This window comes from Pseudophryne corroboree, chromosome 1 (genome assembly GCF_028390025.1).
Source record: "Pseudophryne corroboree isolate aPseCor3 chromosome 1, aPseCor3.hap2, whole genome shotgun sequence".
Classification (NCBI taxonomy): domain Eukaryota; kingdom Metazoa; phylum Chordata; class Amphibia; order Anura; family Myobatrachidae; genus Pseudophryne; species Pseudophryne corroboree.
This window is the reverse complement of record NC_086444.1, coordinates 1,014,756,160-1,014,778,018: the sequence shown is the minus strand read 5'-3', so window position 1 is coordinate 1,014,778,018 and position 21,859 is coordinate 1,014,756,160. Positions and strand designations below refer to the sequence as shown.

General features: G+C 47.2%; 1 protein-coding gene across 5 annotated transcripts in view; it reads right to left on the bottom strand.

Annotated features, from left to right (window-relative positions):
* WDR17 (WD repeat domain 17) overlaps positions 1–21,859 on the bottom strand; it is a 296,790-nt gene that overhangs the window by 74,076 nt on the left and 200,855 nt on the right. For all 5 annotated transcript variants that reach the window (XM_063920656.1, XM_063920653.1, XM_063920655.1 and 2 more), the window contains 4 exons: positions 15,340–15,508; positions 14,395–14,486; positions 13,475–13,557; positions 13,230–13,316 (listed from right to left, as the gene is read on the bottom strand). In XM_063920656.1, the coding sequence (XP_063776726.1) occupies positions 13,230–13,316; positions 13,475–13,557; positions 14,395–14,486; positions 15,340–15,508 (431 nt within the window). The remainder of the gene's footprint in view (positions 1–13,229; positions 13,317–13,474; positions 13,558–14,394; positions 14,487–15,339; positions 15,509–21,859) is intronic.

Genomic DNA, 21,859 nt, shown 5'->3' with positions numbered 1-21,859 from the left:
ATAAGCAGTACGGTAGGCCACGGCTGTACCTACCTCTGTGTCGTCAGTGCACTCGTCGTCCATAAGTAATATAATACTATACTATCCATCCATCTACATTGTATACCTGTGGTGGTTTTTTTTTTCTTCATACTAGTTTAGCAGTCTGCTGACAGTGTCCACCAGGTCCGTTATATACAGTATATTATATATATAAGCAGTACGGTAGGCCACGGCTGTACCTACCTCTGTGTCGTCAGTGCACTCGTCGTCCATAAGTAATATAATACTATACTATCCATCCATCTACATTGTATACCTGTGGTGGCTTTTTTTTTTCTTCATACTAGTTTAGCAGTCTGCTGACAGTGTCCACCAGGTCCGTTATATACAGTATATTATATATATAAGCAGTACGGTAGGCCACGGCTGTACCTACCTCTGTGTCGTCAGTGCACTCGTCGTCCATAAGTAATATAATACTATACTATCCATCCATCTACATTGTATACCTGTGGTGGGTTTTTTTTTCTTCATACTAGTTTAGCAGTCTGCTGACAGTGTCCACCAGGTCCGTTATATACAGTATATTATATATATAAGCAGTACGGTAGGCCACGGCTGTACCTACCTCTGTGTCGTCAGTGCACTCGTCGTCCATAAGTAATATAATACTATACTATCCATCCATCTACATTGTATACCTGTGGTGGGTTTTTTTTTCTTCATACTAGTTTAGCAGTCTGCTGACAGTGTCCACCAGGTCCGTTATATACAGTATATTATATATATAAGCAGTACGGTAGGCCACGGCTGTACCTACCTCTGTGTCGTCAGTGCACTCGTCGTCGATCAGTAATATAATACTATACTATCCATCCATCTACATTGTATACCTGTGGTGTTTTTTTTTTTCTTCATACTAGTTTAGCAGTCTGCTGACAGTGTCCACCAGGTCCGTTATATACAGTATATTATATATATAAGCAGTACGGTAGGCCACGGCTGTATCTACCTCTGTGTCGTCAGTGCACTCGTCGTCCATAAGTAATATAATACTATACTATCCATCCATCTACATTGTATACCTGTGGTGGCTTTTAGTTGTGCGCAAAATATGGAGAACAAAAATGTGGAGGTTAAAAAAATAGGGAAAGATCAAGATCCACTTCCACCTCATGCTGAAGCTGCTGCCACTAGTCATGGCCGAGACGATGAAATGCCATCAACGTCGTCTGCCAAGGCCGATGCCCAATGTCATAGAACAGAGCATGTAAAATCCAAACACAAAAGATCAGTAAAAAAATGACCCAAAAATCAAAATTAAAAGCGTCTGAGGAGAAGCGTAAACTTGCCAATATGCCATTTACGACACGGAGTGGCAAGGAACGGCTGAGGCCCTGGCCTATGTTCATGGCTAGTGGTTCAGCTTCACATGAGGATGGAAGCACTCATCCTCTCGCTAGAAAAAAGAAAAGACTTGCGGCAAAAGCACAGCAAAGAACTGTGCGTTCTTCGAAATCACAAATCCCAAAGGAGAGTCCAATTGTGTCGGTTGCGATGCCTGACCTTCCCAACACTGGACGGGAAGAGCTTGCGCCTTCCACCATTTGCACGCCCCCTGCAAGTGCTGGAAGGAGCACCCGCAGTCCAGTTCCTGATAGTGAAATTGAAGATGTCAGTGTTGAAGTACACCAGGATGAGGATATGGGTGTTGCTGGCGCTGGGGAGGAAATTGACAAGGAGGATTCTGATGGTGAGGTGGTTTGTTTAAGTCAAGCACCCGGGGAGACACCTGTTGTCCGTTGGAGGAATGTGGCCATTGACATGCCTGGTCAAAATACAAAAAAAATCAGCTCTTCAATGTGGAATTATTTCAACAGAAATGCGGACAACTGGTGTCAAGCCGTGTGTTGCCTTTGTCAAGCTGTAATAAGTAGGGGTAAGGACGTTAACCACCTCGGAACATCCTCCCTTATACGTCACCTGCAGCGCATTCATAATAAGTCAGTGACAAGTTCAAAAACTTTGGGCGACAGCGGAAGCAGACCACTGACCAGTAAATCCCTTCCTCTTGTAACCAAGCTCGCGCAAACCACACCACCAACTCCCTCAGTGTCAATTTCCTCCTTACCCAGGAAAGCCAATAGTCCTGCAGGCCATGTCACTGGCAAGTATGACGAGTCCTCTCCTGCCTGGGATTCCTCCGATGTATCCTTGAGTGTAACGCCTACTGCTGCTGGCGCTGCTGTTGTTGCTGCTGGGAGTCGATCGGCATCCCAGAGGGGAAGTCGGAAGACCACTTGTACTACTTCCAGTAAGCAATTGACTGTCCAACAGTCCTTTGCGAGGAAGATGAAATATCACAGCAGTCATCCTGTTGCAAAGCGGATAACTGAGGCCTTGACAACTATGTTGGTATTAGACGTGCGTCCAGTATCCGCCGTTAGTTCACAGGGAACTAGACAATTGCTTGAAGTAGTGTGCCCCCGTTACCAAATACCATCTAGGTTCCATTTCTCTAGGCAGGCGATACCGAGAATGTACACGGACGTCAGAAAAAGACTCACCAGTGTCCTAAAAAATGCAGTTGTACCCAATGTCCACTTAACCACGGACATGTGGACAAGTGGAGCAGGGCAGACTCAGGACTACATGACTGTGACAGCCCACTGGGTAGATGTATTGCCTCCCGCTGCAAGAACAGCAGCGGCGGCACCAGTAGCAGCATCTCGCAAACGCCAACTCGTTCCTAGGCAGGCTACGCTTTGTATCACCGCTTTTCAGAATACGCACACAGCTGAAAACCTCTTATGGCAACTGAGGAAGATCATCGCAGAATGGCTTACCCCAATTGGACTCTCCTGGGGATTTGTGGCATCGGACAACGCCAGCAATATTGTGCGTGCATTACATCTGGGCAAATTCCTGCACGTCCCATGTTTTGCACATACCTTGAATTTGGTGGTGCAGAATTATTTAAAAAACGACAGGGGCGTGCAAGAGATGCTGTTGGTGGCCAGAAGAACTGCGGGCCACTTTCGGCGTACAGGCACCGCGTACAGAAGACTGGAGGACCACCAAAAACACCTGAACCTGCCCTGCCATCATCTGAAGCAAGAGGTGGTAACGGGGTGGAATTCAACCCTCTATATGCTTCAGAGGATGGAGGAGCAGCAAAAGGCCATTCAAGCCTATACATCTGCCCACGATATAGGCAAAGGAGGTGGAATGCACCTGTCGGAGAATGATTTCAACGTTGTGCAAGGTTCTGCAACCTTTTGAACTTGCCACACGTGAAGTCAGTTCAGACACTGCCAGCCTGAGTCAGGTCATTCCCCTCATCAGGCTTTTGCAGAAGAAGCTGGAGGCATTGAAGGAGGAGCTAAAACAGAGCGATTCCGCTAGGCATGTGGGACTTGTGGATGGAGCCCTTCATTCGCTTAACCAGGATTCACGTGTGGTCAATCTGTTGAAATCAGAGCACTACATTTTGGCCACCGTGCTCGATCCTAGATTTAAAACCTACGTTGGATCTCTCTTTCCGGCAGACACAAGTCTGCAGAGGTTCAAAGAACTGCTGGTGAGAAAATTGTCAAGTCAAGCGGAACGCGACCCGTCAACATCTCCTCCTTCACATTCTCCCGCAACTGGGGGTGCGAGGAAAAGGCTACGAATTCCGAGCCCACCCGCTGGCGGTGATGCAGGGCAGTCTGGAGCGACTGCTGATGCTGACATCTGGTCCGGACTGAAGGACCTGCCAACGATTACTGACATGTCGTCTACTGTCACTGCATATGATTCTCTCACCATTGAAAGAATGGTGGAGGATTATATGAGTGACCGCATCCAAGTAGGCACGTCAGACAGTCCGTACGTATACTGGCAGGAAAAAGAGGCAATTTGGAGGCCCTTGCACAAACTGGCTTTATTCTACCAAAGTTGCCCTCCCTCCAGTGTGTACTCCGAAAGAGTGTTTAGTGCCGCCGCTCACATTGTCAGTGTCACAACTGAGGGCCTGAGCTGACGGAAGGCAGCCTCAGTTGTAGGGGCTGAGATGTACCGGAACCTGGGAGGTTGTATCAGACCCCTGGACATGTAAGTAACATGAAGAGAAACCGCCCGAAGGCGTGACCACGACAACTTGAGTAAAAGTCAATGATATTTATTTATGACAAACTCCATGCATCACAGTAGCAGTAAAAAGAAACATAAAAATCAGCAGAGAAATAATAATACAGTTCCTGGGTACTACAGGGTGGCAGGGGCCACAGAGCTCTGGTGGTATGAGACAGTTCTTATTATCTGCAAGTTGGAAAGTCCTTACCAGGCTCAACTGTAGCAATGAGGAAAGCCCAGGGTCGTACCAGCTGGTGTTCCAGGGAAAGCTGGACTGCTGTAGATAACATGCTGCTGTGGGTACTGGTTAGAACCAGACAGGTGTTGGCACGGAGTGGATACTGGCTGGAACCAGTTAAATAATGAATAAAGCTTGAGAGCGATGCAATATAGATGAAATGTAGAATTTGAGAGCGGAGAAATAATAATACCGGTGGAGAGTGGTAAACTGCAGAAAGGACACCGGCCCTTTAAGAGAAGCTGTACACTGCTGGAAGCTGAGCTGGAAGCAGGTGATGTTGTAGCTGGAAACAGGTGAGTCCAGAATGGATCGGAGAGTCAGGCTACACCGCAGATGGAATGCTGGTGCGGGTCTCTATAGCAGAAGTCTGGAGACAGGAGCTGGAACCTGGAAGACAATCACAGGAGAGAGACAAACTGGAACTAGGTTTGACAACCAAAGCACTGACGCCTTCCTTGCTCAGGCACAGCATATTTATACCTGCAGCAAGGAAGGGGTTGGCTAGGCAATTATGCAAATCAACAATACAGACAGCAGATTGGTGGAAATGATCAGATGACAAAATCCAAGATGGCTGCGCCCATGCAGACACTTGGAGGGAAGTTTGGTTTGTAATCCATGTGAGAATTGAAGCAGCAATGGCGGCGCCGGCCACTGGAGACAGGAGACGCCAGACTGATGAATGCACATCCAAACCACGCGGGCACAGCGGAGGCCGCGGCTGACGTAATCGCCACTCTGACACTTTGCATGCAGAAACTCAGGGACGGTGGCGGAGGCCGCGGGAGACGCCATGCCAGATGTAATATGGCGTTTACTGTGACCGCGTCTCAGAGAGACAGGAGAGGATGCAGGAATGTAAACATCAGGATAACAGATGGGATCCGGTCCTGGAGCGCTGAGCCAGCCTTAGGAGGCATCTGATGGGTAAGAAATGGCGTCCAGATACCCGGATCGTGACAGCACCCCCCCCTTTAGGAGTGGCCCCAGGACACTTCTTTGGCTTTTGAGGAAACTTGGAATGGAATCTCCGGACCAAGGCAGGAGCATGGACATCAGAAGCATTGGTCCATGAACGTTCCTCAGGGCCGTAACCCTTCCAGTCAATAAGATACTGAAGTTGACCGTAACGGTGACGTGAGTCCAGGATCTTGGCTACTTCATACTCAACGCCTCGTTGAGTTTGGACTTTCGGAGTTGGAGGAAGTGAGGAATGAAACCGATTCAAGATTAGCGGTTTCAACAGGGAAACATGGAATGTCCTGGGTATTTTTAAGAAGGGAGGCAACTGGAGTCTGTAAGCAACAGGATTGATGACTTGATCAATTTTAAAAGGACCGATGTAGCGAGGTGCAAACTTCATACTGGGAACTCTTAACCTCAAATTCTTCGTGGATAACCATACCCGATCACCCACCTTGAGAGCAGGAACTGCTCGACGCTTCTTATCCGCAAACTTCTTGTACCTGAACGATGCCTTGAGCAGAGCTGATCGTACGCTCTTCCAGATATTGGCAAACTGATGCAAGGTGATATCCACTGCGGGAACAGAAGTTGCTGGAAGCGGTTGGAACTCAGGGACTTTAGGGTGGAATCCAAAGTTGGTGAAGAATGGTGTTGAAGAAGATGAAGAATGATACTGGTTGTTATGACAGAACTCGGCCCAGGGAAGTAATTGAACCCAGTCATCTTGAGAGGAGGACACATAGAGAGGAAGGACTCCAAGTCCTGATTCACCCTCTCAGTTTGACCATTGGTCTGAGGATGGTAAGCCGTGGAAAACTTTAGCTTGACTTGGAGGACTTGACATAAACTTCGCCAGAATTTGGCTGTGAATTGAACTCCTCGATCTGAGATAATTTCTTCTGGAAGACCGTGGAGTCGAAAGATCTCTTGTATGAATACTTGAGCCAACTTGGAAGCTGACGGAAGACCGGTAAGAGGAATGAAGTGTGCCATCTTGGTGAACCGGTTAACTACCACCCAGATGGTATTAAACTTGTTGCACATGGGCAAATCTGTAATAAAATCCATCGACAAATGGGTCCATGGTCGACGGGGAACAGATAGTGGAACCAGTTGCCCCGCAGGCGACTGGCGGGATACTTTATGTTGAGCACACTTTGGGCAAGATGCAATAAACTCCAAAACGTCCTTTTTCAGAGTTGGCCACCAATAGGACCTAGAGATAAACTCCAGGGTTTTTTGGATACCTGTATGTCCGGCAAAGCGGGAAGCATGGGCCCAATGCATGAGCTTCTTCCTTAGTGTCGGCTTCACAAAACTTTTCCCTGATGGGGGCGTAGAGTCCATCCCTACCGTGGAGAATGCCAACGGATTTATAATAGGATGCTTGTCTGAAGACTCTGACTCATTTTCTTGCTCCCATGAGCGGGAAAGGGCATCGGCCTTGCGATTCTGAGAGCCCGGACAGAACTGGAGTTTAAAGTCGAACCTGGAAAAGAAAAGTGCCCATCTGGCCTGACGAGGGTTGAGACATTGTGCGCCTTTCAAATATAGAAGGTTCTTGTGGTCTGTAAGGATGGTGATTGAATGAGAAGCTCCCTCCAACAGATATCTCCACTCCTCTAGAGCGAGCTTGATGGCTAGCAACTCCTGGTCGCCAATGGCATAGTTGCGCTCCGCTGGGGAGAACTTCCGTGAGAAGAAACTGCAAGGATGTAAATGGCCATCTTTAGCCCTCTGAGATAACACCGCTCCTACTCCAACGGAGGAGGCATCCACCTCTAAGATGAAAGGAGAGTCGATGTCAGGCTGTTTCAGGACAGGCGCAGAGATGAACCTCTGTTTTAAAAGATGAAAAGCTTGCATGGCTTCTTCAGACCACTTGGACGGGTTAGCACCCTTCTTGGTGAAAGCAGTAATAGGCGCCACAATGGTGGAAAAGTCTCGTATAAACTTTCGGTAATAATTGGCGAACCCTAAGAACCTCTGGACCCCTTTGAGGGTTAAGGGTACCGGCCAATTCTGGATTGCTTGTAGTTTCTCAGGATCCATCTCTAGTCCGGAACCGGACACAATGTACCCTAGAAACGGAATGGACTTGACTTCAAAGACGCATTTCTCTAATTTGCAATAGAGATGATTGACACGGAGACGGGACAGAACCTCCTTTACCCAAAAACGATGTTCCTCTAAACTGTTGGCAAAAATGAGGATATCATTTAGATAGACCACGACATGACGGTATAGAATGTCTCTGAAAATCTCATTGACGAAATGCTGGAAGACAGCTGGAGCATTGCTCAATCCGAAGGGCATGACGAGGTACTCATAATGTCCGTCACGGGTGTTAAATGCGGTCTTCCACTCGTCACCCTCACGGATCCGGATGAGATTGTATGCACCTCTCAAGTCCAGCTTTGTAAAGATGGTAGCTCCGCTAACTCTGTCAAAGAGCTCAGTAATCAGGGGTAAAGGATAGCGGTTCTTGATGGTAATGTCGTTCAAACCTCTGTAGTCGATGCACGGCCGCAGACCACCATCTTTCTTTTTTACAAAAAAGAAGCCTGCGCCGGCTGGAGAAGAAGAAGGTCGAATGAACCCCTTTGCTAGGTTCTCTTTAATGTATTCCTCCATAGAATGCGTCTCAGGCAGAGACAACGGATAAGTTCGGCCTCAAGGTGGAACCTTCCCTGGAACGAGATCAATCGGGCAGTCCCATTCTCTATGAGGAGGAAGGATATCAGCAGAAGCTTTACTGAACACATCCGTGAAATCTTGATATGGAGGAGGTGGAACATCAGACGACCTGGGGGAGGAAGAACAGACAGGCAACACTTTAAACAAACATGTCTCAGCACAGGAGGGACCCCATGCCAGAATTTGCGTAGTCGTCCAATCAATTGTAGGATTGTGAAGACGGAGCCATGGAAGGCCCAGGACCACAGGATGTGTGGCTCTTGGAATCACTAAAAGTGAAATAAGTTCGGAATGAAGAACTCCCACTCTCAGACGAACTGGTAGAGTCCTTAGAGCAATAACTGTATCAAAAATTTTACTGCCATCCACGGCAGTTAAGGAAAAGGAGGAAGGAAGTCTCTCGGTGGGTAGGGACCACCGTTTAACATAGGCTTCGGTAATAAAGTTCCCAGCTGCTCCGGAATCCAGGAGGGCAATGACGTTCTGATAACGTTGAGCAACTTGAAGCGAGACTGGGAGATTACAATCTTGAGGAGATGGAGAGGAGATCATTACTCCTAGCCGGCCCTCTCCTTGGCGAGCTAGGATTTGGAGTTTCCCGGACGTTTGGGACAGGCATTAATAGTGTGAGACGGAGCTGCACAATACAGACAGAGAGACTTAGAGAGACGTCTTCGGCGCTCAGCAGGAGTTAAACGGGAACGGCCAATTTCCATGGGTTCATCTTTAGTTGGTGACAGTTGGCGAGGAGGAGGAGCAGAAGATTTTGGAGCAGATGATCTTCCACGCTCAGTTGCTCTCTCTCTGAAACGTAAGTCAACTTTCGTACAAAGTGAGATTAGCTCATCTAACTTGGAGGGTAAGTCTCTGGTAGCTAACTCATCTTTAATACGCTCGGATAAACCATGCCAGAATGCAGCATACAGGGCCTCGTCGTTCCATGCCAGTTCAGATGCCAGAATCTGGAACTGTATAAGATATTGTCCTACAGTACGTGATCCCTGGCGTAAACGGAGAATCTCAGACGAAGCTGAAGTTACCCGGCCTGGCTCGTCGAAGATGCGCCTGAATGTTGACACGAATGCAGTGTAAGAAGATAGCAGGGTGTCGGACCTCTCCCATAACGGTGATGCCCAGTCGAGGGCTGAGCCACTGAGAAGAGAGATGATGTAGGCAATTTTTGTACGGTCACTGGGAAAATTGCCCGGTTGTAGCTCAAACTGAATCTCACACTGGTTGAGAAATCCCCTGCAGAATCTTGGAGATCCGTCAAATTTTGCTGGCGTTGGAAGATGAAGATGTGGAGCAGAAACGGGTAAGGTGGGTGGGGTTATAGTTGGAGTCACTGTGGTTGACGCCCCAGATGCGCCTGATCCACGGAGAGTTGTCTGAATCCCATCCAGCCGAGTAGAGAGATCCTGGAGACAGCGGATGATGTGGCCCTGTGCAGCCTCCTGATGTTCAAGTCGGGCTGCCAGTTCTTGCATCGGCTTGGCCGCTTGATCCTGATCTCCGGCTGGATTCATTTGGTCAGTGCTTACTGTCACAACTGAGGGCCTGAGCTGACGGAAGGCAGCCTCAGTTGTAGGGGCTGAGATGTACCGGAACCTGGGAGGTTGTATCAGACCCCTGGACATGTAAGTAACATGAAGAGAAACCGCCCGAAGGCGTGACCACGACAACTTGAGTAAAAGTCAATGATATTTATTTATGACAAACTCCATGCATCACAGTAGCAGTAAAAAGAAACATAAAAATCAGCAGAGAAATAATAATACAGTTCCTGGGTACTACAGGGTGGCAGGGGCCACAGAGCTCTGGTGGTATGAGACAGTTCTTATTATCTGCAAGTTGGAAAGTCCTTACCAGGCTCAACTGTAGCAATGAGGAAAGCCCAGGGTCGTACCAGCTGGTGTTCCAGGGAAAGCTGGACTGCTGTAGATAACATGCTGCTGTGGGTACTGGTTAGAACCAGACAGGTGTTGGCACGGAGTGGATACTGGCTGGAACCAGTTAAATAATAAATAAAGCTTGAGAGCGATGCAATATAGATGAAATGTAGAATTTGAGAGCGGAGAAATAATAATACCGGTGGAGAGTGGTAAACTGCAGAAAGGACACCGGCCCTTTAAGAGAAGCTGTACACTGCTGGAAGCTGAGCTGGAAGCAGGTGATGTTGTAGCTGGAAACAGGTGAGTCCAGAATGGATCGGAGAGTCAGGCTACACCGCAGATGGAATGCTGGTGCGGGTCTCTATAGCAGAAGTCTGGAGACAGGAGCTGGAACCTGGAAGACAATCACAGGAGAGAGACAAACTGGAACTAGGTTTGACAACCAAAGCACTGACGCCTTCCTTGCTCAGGCACAGCATATTTATACCTGCAGCAAGGAAGGGGTTGGCTAGGCAATTATGCAAATCAACAATACAGACAGCAGATTGGTGGAAATGATCAGATGACAAAATCCAAGATGGCTGCGCCCATGCAGACACTTGGAGGGAAGTTTGGTTTGTAATCCATGTGAGAATTGAAGCAGCAATGGCGGCGCCGGCCACAGGAGACAGGAGACGCCAGACTGATGAATGCACATCCAAACCACGCGGGCACAGCGGAGGCCGCGGCTGACGTAATCGCCACTCTGACACTTTGCATGCAGAAACTCAGGGACGGCGGCGGAGGCCGCGGGAGACGCCATGCCAGATGTAATATGGCGTTTACTGTGACCGCGTCTCAGAGAGACAGGAGAGGATGCAGGAATGTAAACATCAGGATAACAGATGGGATCCGGTCCTGGAGCGCTGAGCCAGCCTTAGGAGGCATCTGATGGGTAAGAAATGGCGTCCAGATACCCGGATCGTGACAGTCAGCAATCGGCGTACGAGGTTACTTCCAGAAAATGTGGAGAAGATGATGTTCATTAAAATGAATTATAATCAATTCCTCCATGGAGACATTCACCAGCAGCAATTGCCTCCATAAAGTACACGGGGACCTGAGATGGTGGATTCCAGTGGGGACGAATTAATAATCTGTGAGGAGGGGGATGTACACAGTGAAAGGGGTGATGAATCGGACGATGATGATGAGGTGGACATCTTGCCTCTGTAGAGCCAGTTTGTGCAAGGAGAGATTGATTGCTTCTTTTTTGGTGGGGGCCCAAACCAACCAGTCATTTCAGTCACAGTCGTGTGGCAGACCCTGTCGCTGAAATGATGGGTTCGTTAAAGTGTGCATGTCCTGTTTTTACAACATAAGGGTTTTTGGGAGGGCCCAAGGACAATTCCATCTTGCACCTCTTTTTTCTTTCATTTTTCTTTGCGTCATGTGCTGTTTGGGGAGTATTTTTTTGAAGGGCCATCCTGCGTGACACTGCAGTGCCACTCCTAGATGGGCCAGGTATTTGTGTCGGCCACTAGGGTCGCTTAGCTTAGTCGTCACACAGCTACCTCATTGCGCCTCTTTTTTTCTTTGCGTCATGTGCTGTTTGGGGAGTATTTTTTGGAAGGGCCATCCTGCCTGACACTGCAGTGCCACTCCTAGATGGGCCAGGTGTTTGTGTCGGCCACTAGGGTCGCTTAGCTTAGTCGTCACACAGCTACCTCATTGCGCCTCTTTTTTTCTTTGCGTCATGTGCTGTTTGGGGAGTATTTTTTGGAAGGGCCATCCTGCCTGACACTGCAGTGCCACTCCTAGATGGGCCAGGTGTTTGTGTCGGCCACTAGGGTCGCTTAGCTTAGTCGTCACACAGCTACCTCATTGCGCCTCTTTTTTTCTTTGCGTCATGTGCTGTTTGGGGAGTATTTTTTGGAAGGGCCATCCTGCCTGACACTGCAGTGCCACTCCTAGATGGGCTAGGTGTTTGTGTCGGCCACTAGGGTCGCTTAGCTTAGTCGTCACACAGCTACCTCATTGCGCCTCTTTTTTTCTTTGCGTCATGTACTGTTTGGGGAGTATTTTTTGGAAGGGCCATCCTGCCTGACACTGCAGTGCCACTCCTAGATGGGCCAGGTGTTTGTGTCGGCCACTAGGGTCGCTTAGCTTAGTCGTCACACAGCTACCTCATTGCGCCTCTTTTTTTCTTTGCGTCATGTGCTGTTTGGGGAGTATTTTTTTGAAGGGCCATCCTGCGTGACACTGCAGTGCCACTCCTAGATGGGCCAGGTGTTTTTGTCGGCCACTTGTGTCACTTAGCTTAGCCATCCAGCGACCTCGGTGCAAATTTTAGGACTAAAAATAATATTGTGAGGTGTGAGGTGTTCAGAATAGACTGGAAATGAGTGTAAATTATGGTTATTGAGGTTAATAATACTATGGGATCAAAATGACCCCCATATTCTATGATTTAAGCTGTTTTTTAGGGTTTTTTGAAAAAAACACCCGAATCCAAAACACAACCGAATCCGACAAAAAAAATTCGGTGAGGTTTTGCCAAAACGCGTTTGAACCCAAAACACGGCCGCGGAACCGAACCCAAAACCAAAACACAAAACCCGAAAAATTTCCGGTGCACATCCCTAGCGTTCACATGTAGGCTATGTATTCTAAGGGTGCATAGCAGGTGTGTAGGCGGAATTGCTAACTATTAAGATTTGAGCATACAGTACACAAAGATCCGTCTGGTTTCAGATGAGTCTCTTGCACTAGGTATAGGGCTGGTGTAAACGTGATCTGACAGTGATGATGGGTATTTACAGAAGTGGATGAACAGCACTGGTGCAGCAGGATAGATGCGGCCATCTCTGTATAAAAGGTAGGAATCTACACTTCTGAGAATGTAATGCGACCACATCTGTGACTCTGAATCATTAATGCAAAATGTGCAGTGACACTGCAGGGTATCCGGATGATAGGTCGACAGTTAAATGGTCGACATGGTCAAAAGGTCGATACATTCAAATGGTTGACATTACAATGATCGACACAGCATATGGTCAGCATGAGTTTTTGGGATATTATTTACATTTTTAGGACTTTTTCCTTTACCTTCCACGTGGACTACAATTTAGAACAGTAACCTGCCCTGCTAATTTGATTAATAAAAAGCCCAACATCACAGGAAAGGCACCTTGCACTGCTGCAAATAGGTACACTTGCAGGTTAAGCTTACACTTACATTTATTACAACAATTATTTTAGACATCAGGCAATGACTGTCACATTTGGTAATGTCTGTGTTGTGACCACATGTACTATAGTACATAGAAGAGTAGCTTAGGTAAATGACTCACTTGTTGTTTTGGCTCCAGTCACATCCAAACACAGCGGCTGGGTGTTTATACTTGTGCAAAACTTTGCCATCAATTGTTCGGATGATGCTGAATCAATTCCAGACAATAGGACATAATTACATAAATGTGTATGTAAAACTAGCAAACACAATTTACTCATTACACTAGAATGTCACATCTCTAACAAAATGTAATATGAATTATATATATACAGTATATAAACCATATGCAAGAACAGAACTCACCAGAATCCATCTCCACTGCAGGTGGCGATACGCTTAGAATCTTTATGACTCCAAGAGATACAGAAAATGCCATTTTTGCCATGCTATAAAACAGAAATATAATAAGTAATATACACTTGATATGTTAATAAAATATTTTGGCTGTTGAAATCAAATACAGTAATTGTTGTCATGAATAACAGTGCAGTATATGCTATCTTCCCATTATGTACTCAGTATTCAATCATGCATAATCACAAGCTTAATACAGGTTGAGTATTCCTTATCCAAAATTAAAAATCCCACATTTTTGGTTACCCTACCGAGATAATGACACACACACATACATATATATATATATATATATATATATATATATATAAATAAAATATTATATACTGTATCTACATCTATATACACACATATAATATATGTAATGATCTCAGTAGGGGAGCCAAAAATTTGGGATTTTGAATTTTGGATAAGGGATACTCAACCTGTAGTACAGATGTGTCAGGAGAACAGAGTACGTGTTTTATCACACAGATAGTACAGATATCGACTTTTATCCTCTTATTGTTTTTTTTTAACTCTTAATTTACAATTTTCTATCTATTCCTCATACGATGCTGCAGAAACTTTACAGCACCTTAAAAGTAAAATGTGGTAATAATTCATCACTTTTACCTTGCTGTGTAATGCGGATGTGAGCAGGAGGACCAGTGTTCCTGAGAACGATTCTAATGCTCACACTGCCCCCAAAGTAATACTGTCCAGGTATCAGTGTGAATGCTATTTAGTACTATACACTCTACTTTGTAATCAATCTTGTTAGTTTCAAGTAATAAATAGCAATATCCTATGAACAATGTTACATTTATCAGTTTTTCGTCTTACTTAACCACTCTGTAATGCACTGGCCTTTTTATTTGTGTACTAACCTCATTGAATCGTGTTATCATTTTCCCTTTCTTAACATCCCAGATAAAGCCCCCATTCCGTGATGTTGCACCAGCAATGCAATTCAGGTCCCCTATGGTGGGAAAAGTGACAACGGCAGAATTATGGAGAATGTGTCTAATTCAGAGATAGTCACAGCGTCGATGTTGTACGCAGTGGAGAGATTATTTGGCAATGCGTATGTGCTGCCATGGTCTTGTGACGGCAGTTGTAGAGATGATTTATTTGGAAAGTGACTGACAGTCAGGAAGCGTCTGTGGGAGGTAACTGGGGGTGCGACTCAAACACAGGAGTGTTGCAATAGTTTAAAGGGCAAGTCACAGCTTGCGACTGTGATCCCCAACGTCATAAGAATGGCTATGGTGTCTTTTTTTCCCGAAGGCCATGCTAGAAGTTCGATGCTCATTAGATGTGCGTCCGATTGTTGTATCTATGTATGCAAGCAGCAGATCAGAGACATCTCAATACAGATCCCAGTGACTGTTACATTAGCATATTTTCACCCCTGAGCACCCCCCCTCGAGACAGACACTCAGACACACAAACACCCACCTCTTTACCTTGCTAGTGCAGCGCACCACAGCAGCGCAAGCTGGTGGCTCACACTCAGTATCTCGCAGGATTTCAATGCAATATCTCACGAGACTGACTGCTGTACACTGAAGTCCTCCTCAACGGCCGCTGTTAATGAACAGCTGGTAATGAACAGCTGAGGTTCCGGAGGAAGACTGCTCCGCTGCAAATGGCTGTCTGTAGGGAATCCTAATGTGTGGGGGCCCCGGGACGACCGCCCCTGTCGCCACTCCCTTAATCCGGCCATGAGTATGATACACAGCAGGGGTGCCATTGCGTCCATCTCTGAATACCGCCCAGTGTTCACTAATGCATTTACTAAGACACTAGCATTTTGCAGCCACCAGACTTACCAGGAGCCCAAGACAGTGAGTAGATAACGCCCTCGTTTCCTGGGGAAGTGTAGACCGCAGTTAGTGTATTGATATCCCAGACTTTTATTGTACCATCAAATGATGCCGTGGCTAATAAGTTGGGGTCATCTGGTTTGAACTTGCAGTCAAAGATAGTTTCAATGTGACCCTGCGCAATTAAGGTAAAATAATAATAATAATAATAATACTCATAGTGCTTGAAAATAGCATGTTGTAAAATGTATATTTTATTTTAAAGGAAATTGCTCTATTTTTTATTGATTTCCTTAATGCTGTGGTTTAACTCTGTTGTTTTCACAAAATTAAAGACACTTGTTATGTAATACATGTCTATCTGCAGAAAAATATACTACAAGAACATCTCACCCATACAGTAGAACAGCTAATGTTTTTTTTTCCATTACAGATATATATTCTAGCTATACCTTGGCAGCAATCCTCTTCCATAGCAACTTAACTGACACCGTCACATGGTTATATAATTACTTCATGGACGTAGCTATGGTGGGTGCAAGGGTCTCATTGTTATGGGACCCTGAGGCTTAGAGGACTCTGGACCCAGCTCATACAGGGAAGTTCCCAAATTGCCTGCTAAGAAATTGGGTCAAGCCCATTGGCGTTTCTATAATGGATGCAATGGGTGCGGCCCACACCTCACCCATTGCACCCATTTTAATACTTACCTTTCCGGAGTCCAGCGCTGGGAGCTGTGATTGCGCTGGAAATCGCAGCCAAAATGGCCACCGAGCATGCGCGGTATCCAAATTGGTCTCCGGCTCATGGCGGGCGCCATGTTTACGGAGACCTGCGCATGAGGCTACAGCGCCGTGCAGAGGAGGGGGCCCACCCGGAGGTGCACACGGGCCCCTCCTCTGTAGAAACACCCCTGGTCCAGCCCATTGCCTAGGCATCATAATGGGGACTTGTCAGTGGTGATCTCTGTCTCTTCCTCTCAGTAAAGCTACAGACTGATACGATCCTTATCCCACAATCAGTGCCGGATTACCAAATAGACAGAGTAGGCACCGGCCTTTGGGCCCCGTACCTTTTAGGGGCCCCGCAACAACAGATCATAATAAAACCGAGCTGATATCTGGGATTTCTTTTTCATCCACTAGGGGTCACTGGAGTACTCTTGGGATATGGACGGCTTCCGCAGGAAACAGGGCACTGAATATTTAAATTTAGAACTCTCCACCCCTCCATATCTCCGAGTACCTCAGTGTTTTTTCTGTGCTCACAGCACTAACAAGGCTTGTGTGGAGTTCCCACACTTAGTAGAATATTTTATTAATTTTTACTTTTTCCTTTTGCACTTAGCACATCCCTTCCCAGTTTCTGTAAAAACATGGGTCCGGGATAGTGCCGCTGCACGGAGAGCATGGCGTATCGGTCCTAACAAAGAGCACCCTCACAGCCACACGCAGCCCACTGCCTACTGCAAAAGCTGGACGGAGCTTACAGATAGAAGCCCCGTCGCAGCCATGAACTGAAGAGCTGGACGGAGCTTACAGATAGAAGCCCCGTCGCAGCCATGAACTGAAAAGCTGGACGGAGCTTACAGATAGAAGCCCCGTCGCAGCCCTCCCTACAACAAGGTATGCTGGGGGGAACGGGGCGGTCAGCGCAGGCTGCCGCCCCGCTGTGTGGGGTCCGTGTTGTCATGCCACCCGCACCCGCCGCTCACACAGCCGCTCGCCCCAGCCGCTTCGTCCGGCCGCCCCAGCCGCTCCGTCCGGCCGCCCAGACGCTCCGTCAGCGCTGTATTGCAAGATGCCAGCGCTGAGAGGGGAACCGCCGCAGCTCGGCTAGCGACGCCGGAAGCCGCTACGAGCCGCTCCGGCCAGCCGACCTCCGCTGCTCTGCAATAAGTGTCCCTCGCCTCCCTGCAATGATCTTCCCGGCAACGCTCCCCGCTGAGACACAGCGCTACAGGGAGTACAGGGGGGAGGGGGGGGGGACATGGCTGATTACATAAAGGGGAAGAATAGCCTGTATGACAGGCTGCCATATCTATAGGTGGTATTAATAGAGAGCCTTTATTAATCTGCAGTCAGGGGGCATGTATTGTAACCTGCCTGTGATTATCACTGTATAATAGACTATTGAGCCTATATTAACACTGGAGGCATGTATTGTAACCTGTACTGTGATTATCAGTGTAACCATGGCATGGGGGCCATTTTAACCATGCTTCCTGTTTTCTTCCTGTTTCTAATTCCAGAACGTTCCTGTCCTACATCTCTACTCCACCGGAGGCGCAGGGGTGTTAGTGGGAATTTTTGCTTCAGGTTTTATATAGGCTGGCCATGTGAATGCACTTCGGCCATATATATATGTATATTACACACCTTAAGTAACACTTTTACTCAGTCGTGCAAGTCTCTGTCTTTGTTTATTGGGTTGTCTGTCTGCATAATGAGTACGGCACCAGCAAAGACTAAAAAGGAAGTTTTACTGCAATGTCTGTACATGAATCTACCACATGTTCCGTATGTTTTTAGGTTTCCACTCCGGAACCCGGTTTCATTCCTATGTTACGCAAATGTAATGGCTGGGTTGCAATTAGAATTGGCCACCGTTCGACACGAGCGGCAAGATCCGAGTCACGGAGAAGACCGCCAAATCTAACGGAGGAGTCTCAGCCGTTGCACAAGTCCAACTTCACTTTGGGTAACAGGGTATTAATTTAATTGGTCTTATAATTTAACCGTTTCTGCTATGTTGCAGTCTGACAATTCTATGCCAAACCTCACGGCGTTAAATAAGGGTGAGGAGGGCACATTAGACCAGCAGTCAGATAGTGCGGTTTTTGACAGCCCAGACATTGATAATGACCAGTGCGTCAGTCTCTGAAGTTTACAGAGACTAAGGAGCCTCTAACATATAATCAGTCGTATTTACTAAACGACAGAGATCTCCAATGGGCTTCTTATTTAGGATATCTTACTAAGATGTTAGTAGAAATAAGTGAATAACCCGTTCTATACCTCACAGATTTAAGTCTATTTACCCGTTTCCACACAGTGACATCTACATTGGAGAATCCGCCATTGGTGGATTTGTCTGTGTCAAACCTTATAAAGACCCTTCAGACGTAAGATAGATTTGGGTCACTAAGGCGCTCTTTGTATGGAAACAATGACGATCACGTTATAGTTATCGTTAATCAAATTTGAGAAGCTGCTAAGTAGCTATGTACAGCTTCTGCTGCCGGCTGTTAGCTCGCTTCTCGCCTTTCATCGTCGCTAGTGACAGCACGACAAGTTCTCTGGCTGCGTTCTTCGCAAGCGGAGTCAGAGGTCAAAAGAATACGGTGGCCAGAAGTTGTTTGGTCCTAAAATTGACAAATGCATTTCTCAGGCCAAGGCGGGGGGGACAGTCTAGTTCCTGCCATTGCCTCCACCGGTACCAAGACGGAAATACTCTGGTCCGGCGTTCAAATCCTTTAGACTTCAGTCCTGTCAAGGCTGTGGTACAGCCACGCCTTGTAACGCCAGGGCGCTAAAGTCACCAGTTGCTTGACGGGCTCCCAGGCCATTTCGGATTTCCAATTGTGGGAGCGCGTCTTCAGACGTTACATTTGCCGGGATTCCAGACATCCACTGATGGATGTATCCGCTATTTAGTGTTAAAAGAAAGCTGTCTCCCGCCACTGCGTTTTTTCAAGACAGGACTGCCTCTGTCGGACGACAAGAAGGCGTTTTGGCAGGTTGCCATTCAGTCTCTGCTGGATTCAGCAGTTTTTAATTCCAGGCCTGGTACACCAACAAGGTTAGGGTTATTATTCACGTCTGTTTGTGGTACCGAAGCTGGAGGGCTCCGTCACAGTGTCAATCAGTAAGTCACTTACTACAGATTGAAGATGGAATTTCTGCGGTCAGTATTTGCAGATTTGGAGCCACAAGATTGCATGATTGCGTTTGATCTCCGGGATGCGTACTTACACATTCCGGTTTGGTCACCTCATCAGAGTTTCAGGCTCTACCGTTTGGCCTCTCGTCAGCGCCTCGGGTATTCACCAAAGTGATGTTTGTGATGATAGCTCATGTCAGATCTCTGGCAGTGACAATCGTTCCGTACTTAAGACGATCTGCTCATAAGAGCTCCGTCTCGACAGATGCTCTTCCTACTTGCGCTGCTAACGTACACCACGGTTGCAGTGTCAACTTCAAGAAATCGCATCTAATTCCGTCTCAACGACTTCAATTCCTAGGTATGATTCCAAATACGGTAAATCAAAGAATTTACCTACTACACCAGAAAGTACAGATTATACGCCATCTGGTACAATTAGTGCTCAAGCCACGCACACTATCGGTACATTTGTGTATTCGCCTATTAGGAACAATAGTGGTGGCTTTCGAAGCGCTTCAGTTCGGAGGTTTTCACTCGCGTCCATTTCAACAGCAGTGGTCGCCCTCGCATAGGCACATTCCCCACAGGGTGACATTGTCGCCAGGGGCGACGGTGTCTCTACTCTGGGCGAGAGTCTCAGAAGTTGGGGAGTTGTAGTTTAAAATGGTCAGCGACAGAGTCTCTAGGCGGATCACGACAGATTGCTGTCTATAAATGTCCTGGAACTCCGTGCAATTTACAATGCACTACATGCTTCGCTCTCAGACTGTCCAACTGCAGTCAGACAACGTGACGGCAGTCGCATACATCAACAACCAGGGAGGAACGAGAAGCCGCATGGCAATGCGGGAAGTAGCTCGAATCCTCAATTGCCCAGAATACCACCAGGTGATATTGTCGACTGGGTTCATTCCGGGAGTGAACAACTGCGAGGCGGATGATCTCAACCGTCGGGATTTTCATCCAGGAGACTGGGCATTAAATCCAGAGGTGTTTCACAGGTTGGTCCACAGGTGGGGTTACCCTCAGGTGGACCTGATGGCACCTCGCCACAATTACAAACGCCCCAGTATGTGTCCAGAACGAGAGATCCAAGGGCAGTGGCGGTGGATGCTCTCACAATCGCGTGGCCGTACAGCCTCGTGTATCTGTTTCCACCGTTTTCCGCTGCTCTCTCAGTTGCTAAAACGTATCAAAAGAGAGTCTGACACAGTCATACTAGTGATGCCTCATTGGTCTCGGAGAGCTTGGTTCTCGGATCTCCGCGGACTACTCGCAGACGATCCTTGCCCGCTCCTACTACGTCCAGACCTGTTACAACAGGGTCTGTTCTTTTACCCCGATTTAGCGCGGCTGCGTTTGACGGGGTGGCTGTTGAGACCGCCCTCTTAAGAAGAGAGGGCATTACAGTATCGGTTATACCAACCATGTTACGAGCTAGGAAGCCGGTTACGGCAGCTCATTATTACAGAATTTGGCGTGCCTCTATAGGTTGGTGTGAAGCTCGGAAGTTTTCCGACATCATCTTTCAAGTTATCCCGTCTTTTGTTATTTTTGCAGACGGGGTTAGATGGAGGACTGCGTTTATCTACACTAAAGGTGCAGGTATCTGCGTTGTCAATTTATTTTCAAAGACGACTGGCTCTATTGCCGTCGGTACACGCTTTTCTACAAGGTGTCCTCAGAGTACAGCCTCCAGTCATTCCACCTACAGCGCCATGGGACTTGAATCTGGTTTTACATTTATTACAGTCTTCATATTTTGAACCCTTACAGCAAGTGGATATAAAGTTTCTCACTTGGAAAACAATTTTTTCTTCTAGCCTTAGCTTCGGCAAGGCGTGTTTCAGATTTGGGTGCCTTGTCATGCAAGCCACCGTATTTGGTGTTTCCTGATGACAGAGCGGAACTTCGGACGAATCCTGATTTCTTACCAAAGGTAGTGTCATCTTTTCACATCAATCAACCAATAGTAGTTCCTGTGTTGACAGCACATTCTGGAACTCTGAATGTGGTACGGGCATTACGCGTTTATGTGTCCCGAACGTCTACAGTTCGTAATACTGATCCGTTGTTTGTTCTCTATGATGCTGCCAAGTGGGGTTGGCCAGCTTCTCAGCAGACCTTATCCAGATGGATAAAACTGACTATACATCAGGCTTACCTTAAGGCTAGGTTACAGTCGCCTACATCAGTAATAGCTCATCCCACAGGTTCTGTGGGAACTTCATGGCCAGCTGGTCGGGAAGCTTCTACGACGCAGCTTTGCCGTGCGGCTACATGGTCTTCAGTGCACACGTTTGTGCGCTTTTACAAGTTTGATACGTTTGCGGCATCAGCATCTAGCTTTGGCCGCCTAGTGTTACAGGTGTCAAACAGCTCTCCCTCCCACGGGGGAAGCTTTGGTACGTCCCAAGAGTACTCCAGTGACCCCTAGTGGATGAAAAAGAAAATAGGATTTTGGTACTTACCAGGTAAATCTTTTTCTTTGAATCCATAGGGGGCACTGGACGCCCACCCAGAGCAGTTTTACCTGGTTTGTATTAAGCTCAGGGGATCTTATGGTAACACATTTTCACCGACTGGTTCAAATTACAAGGTTCTATCGGTTATGGTGTCAACTGTTTAGTTGTCAGTAACG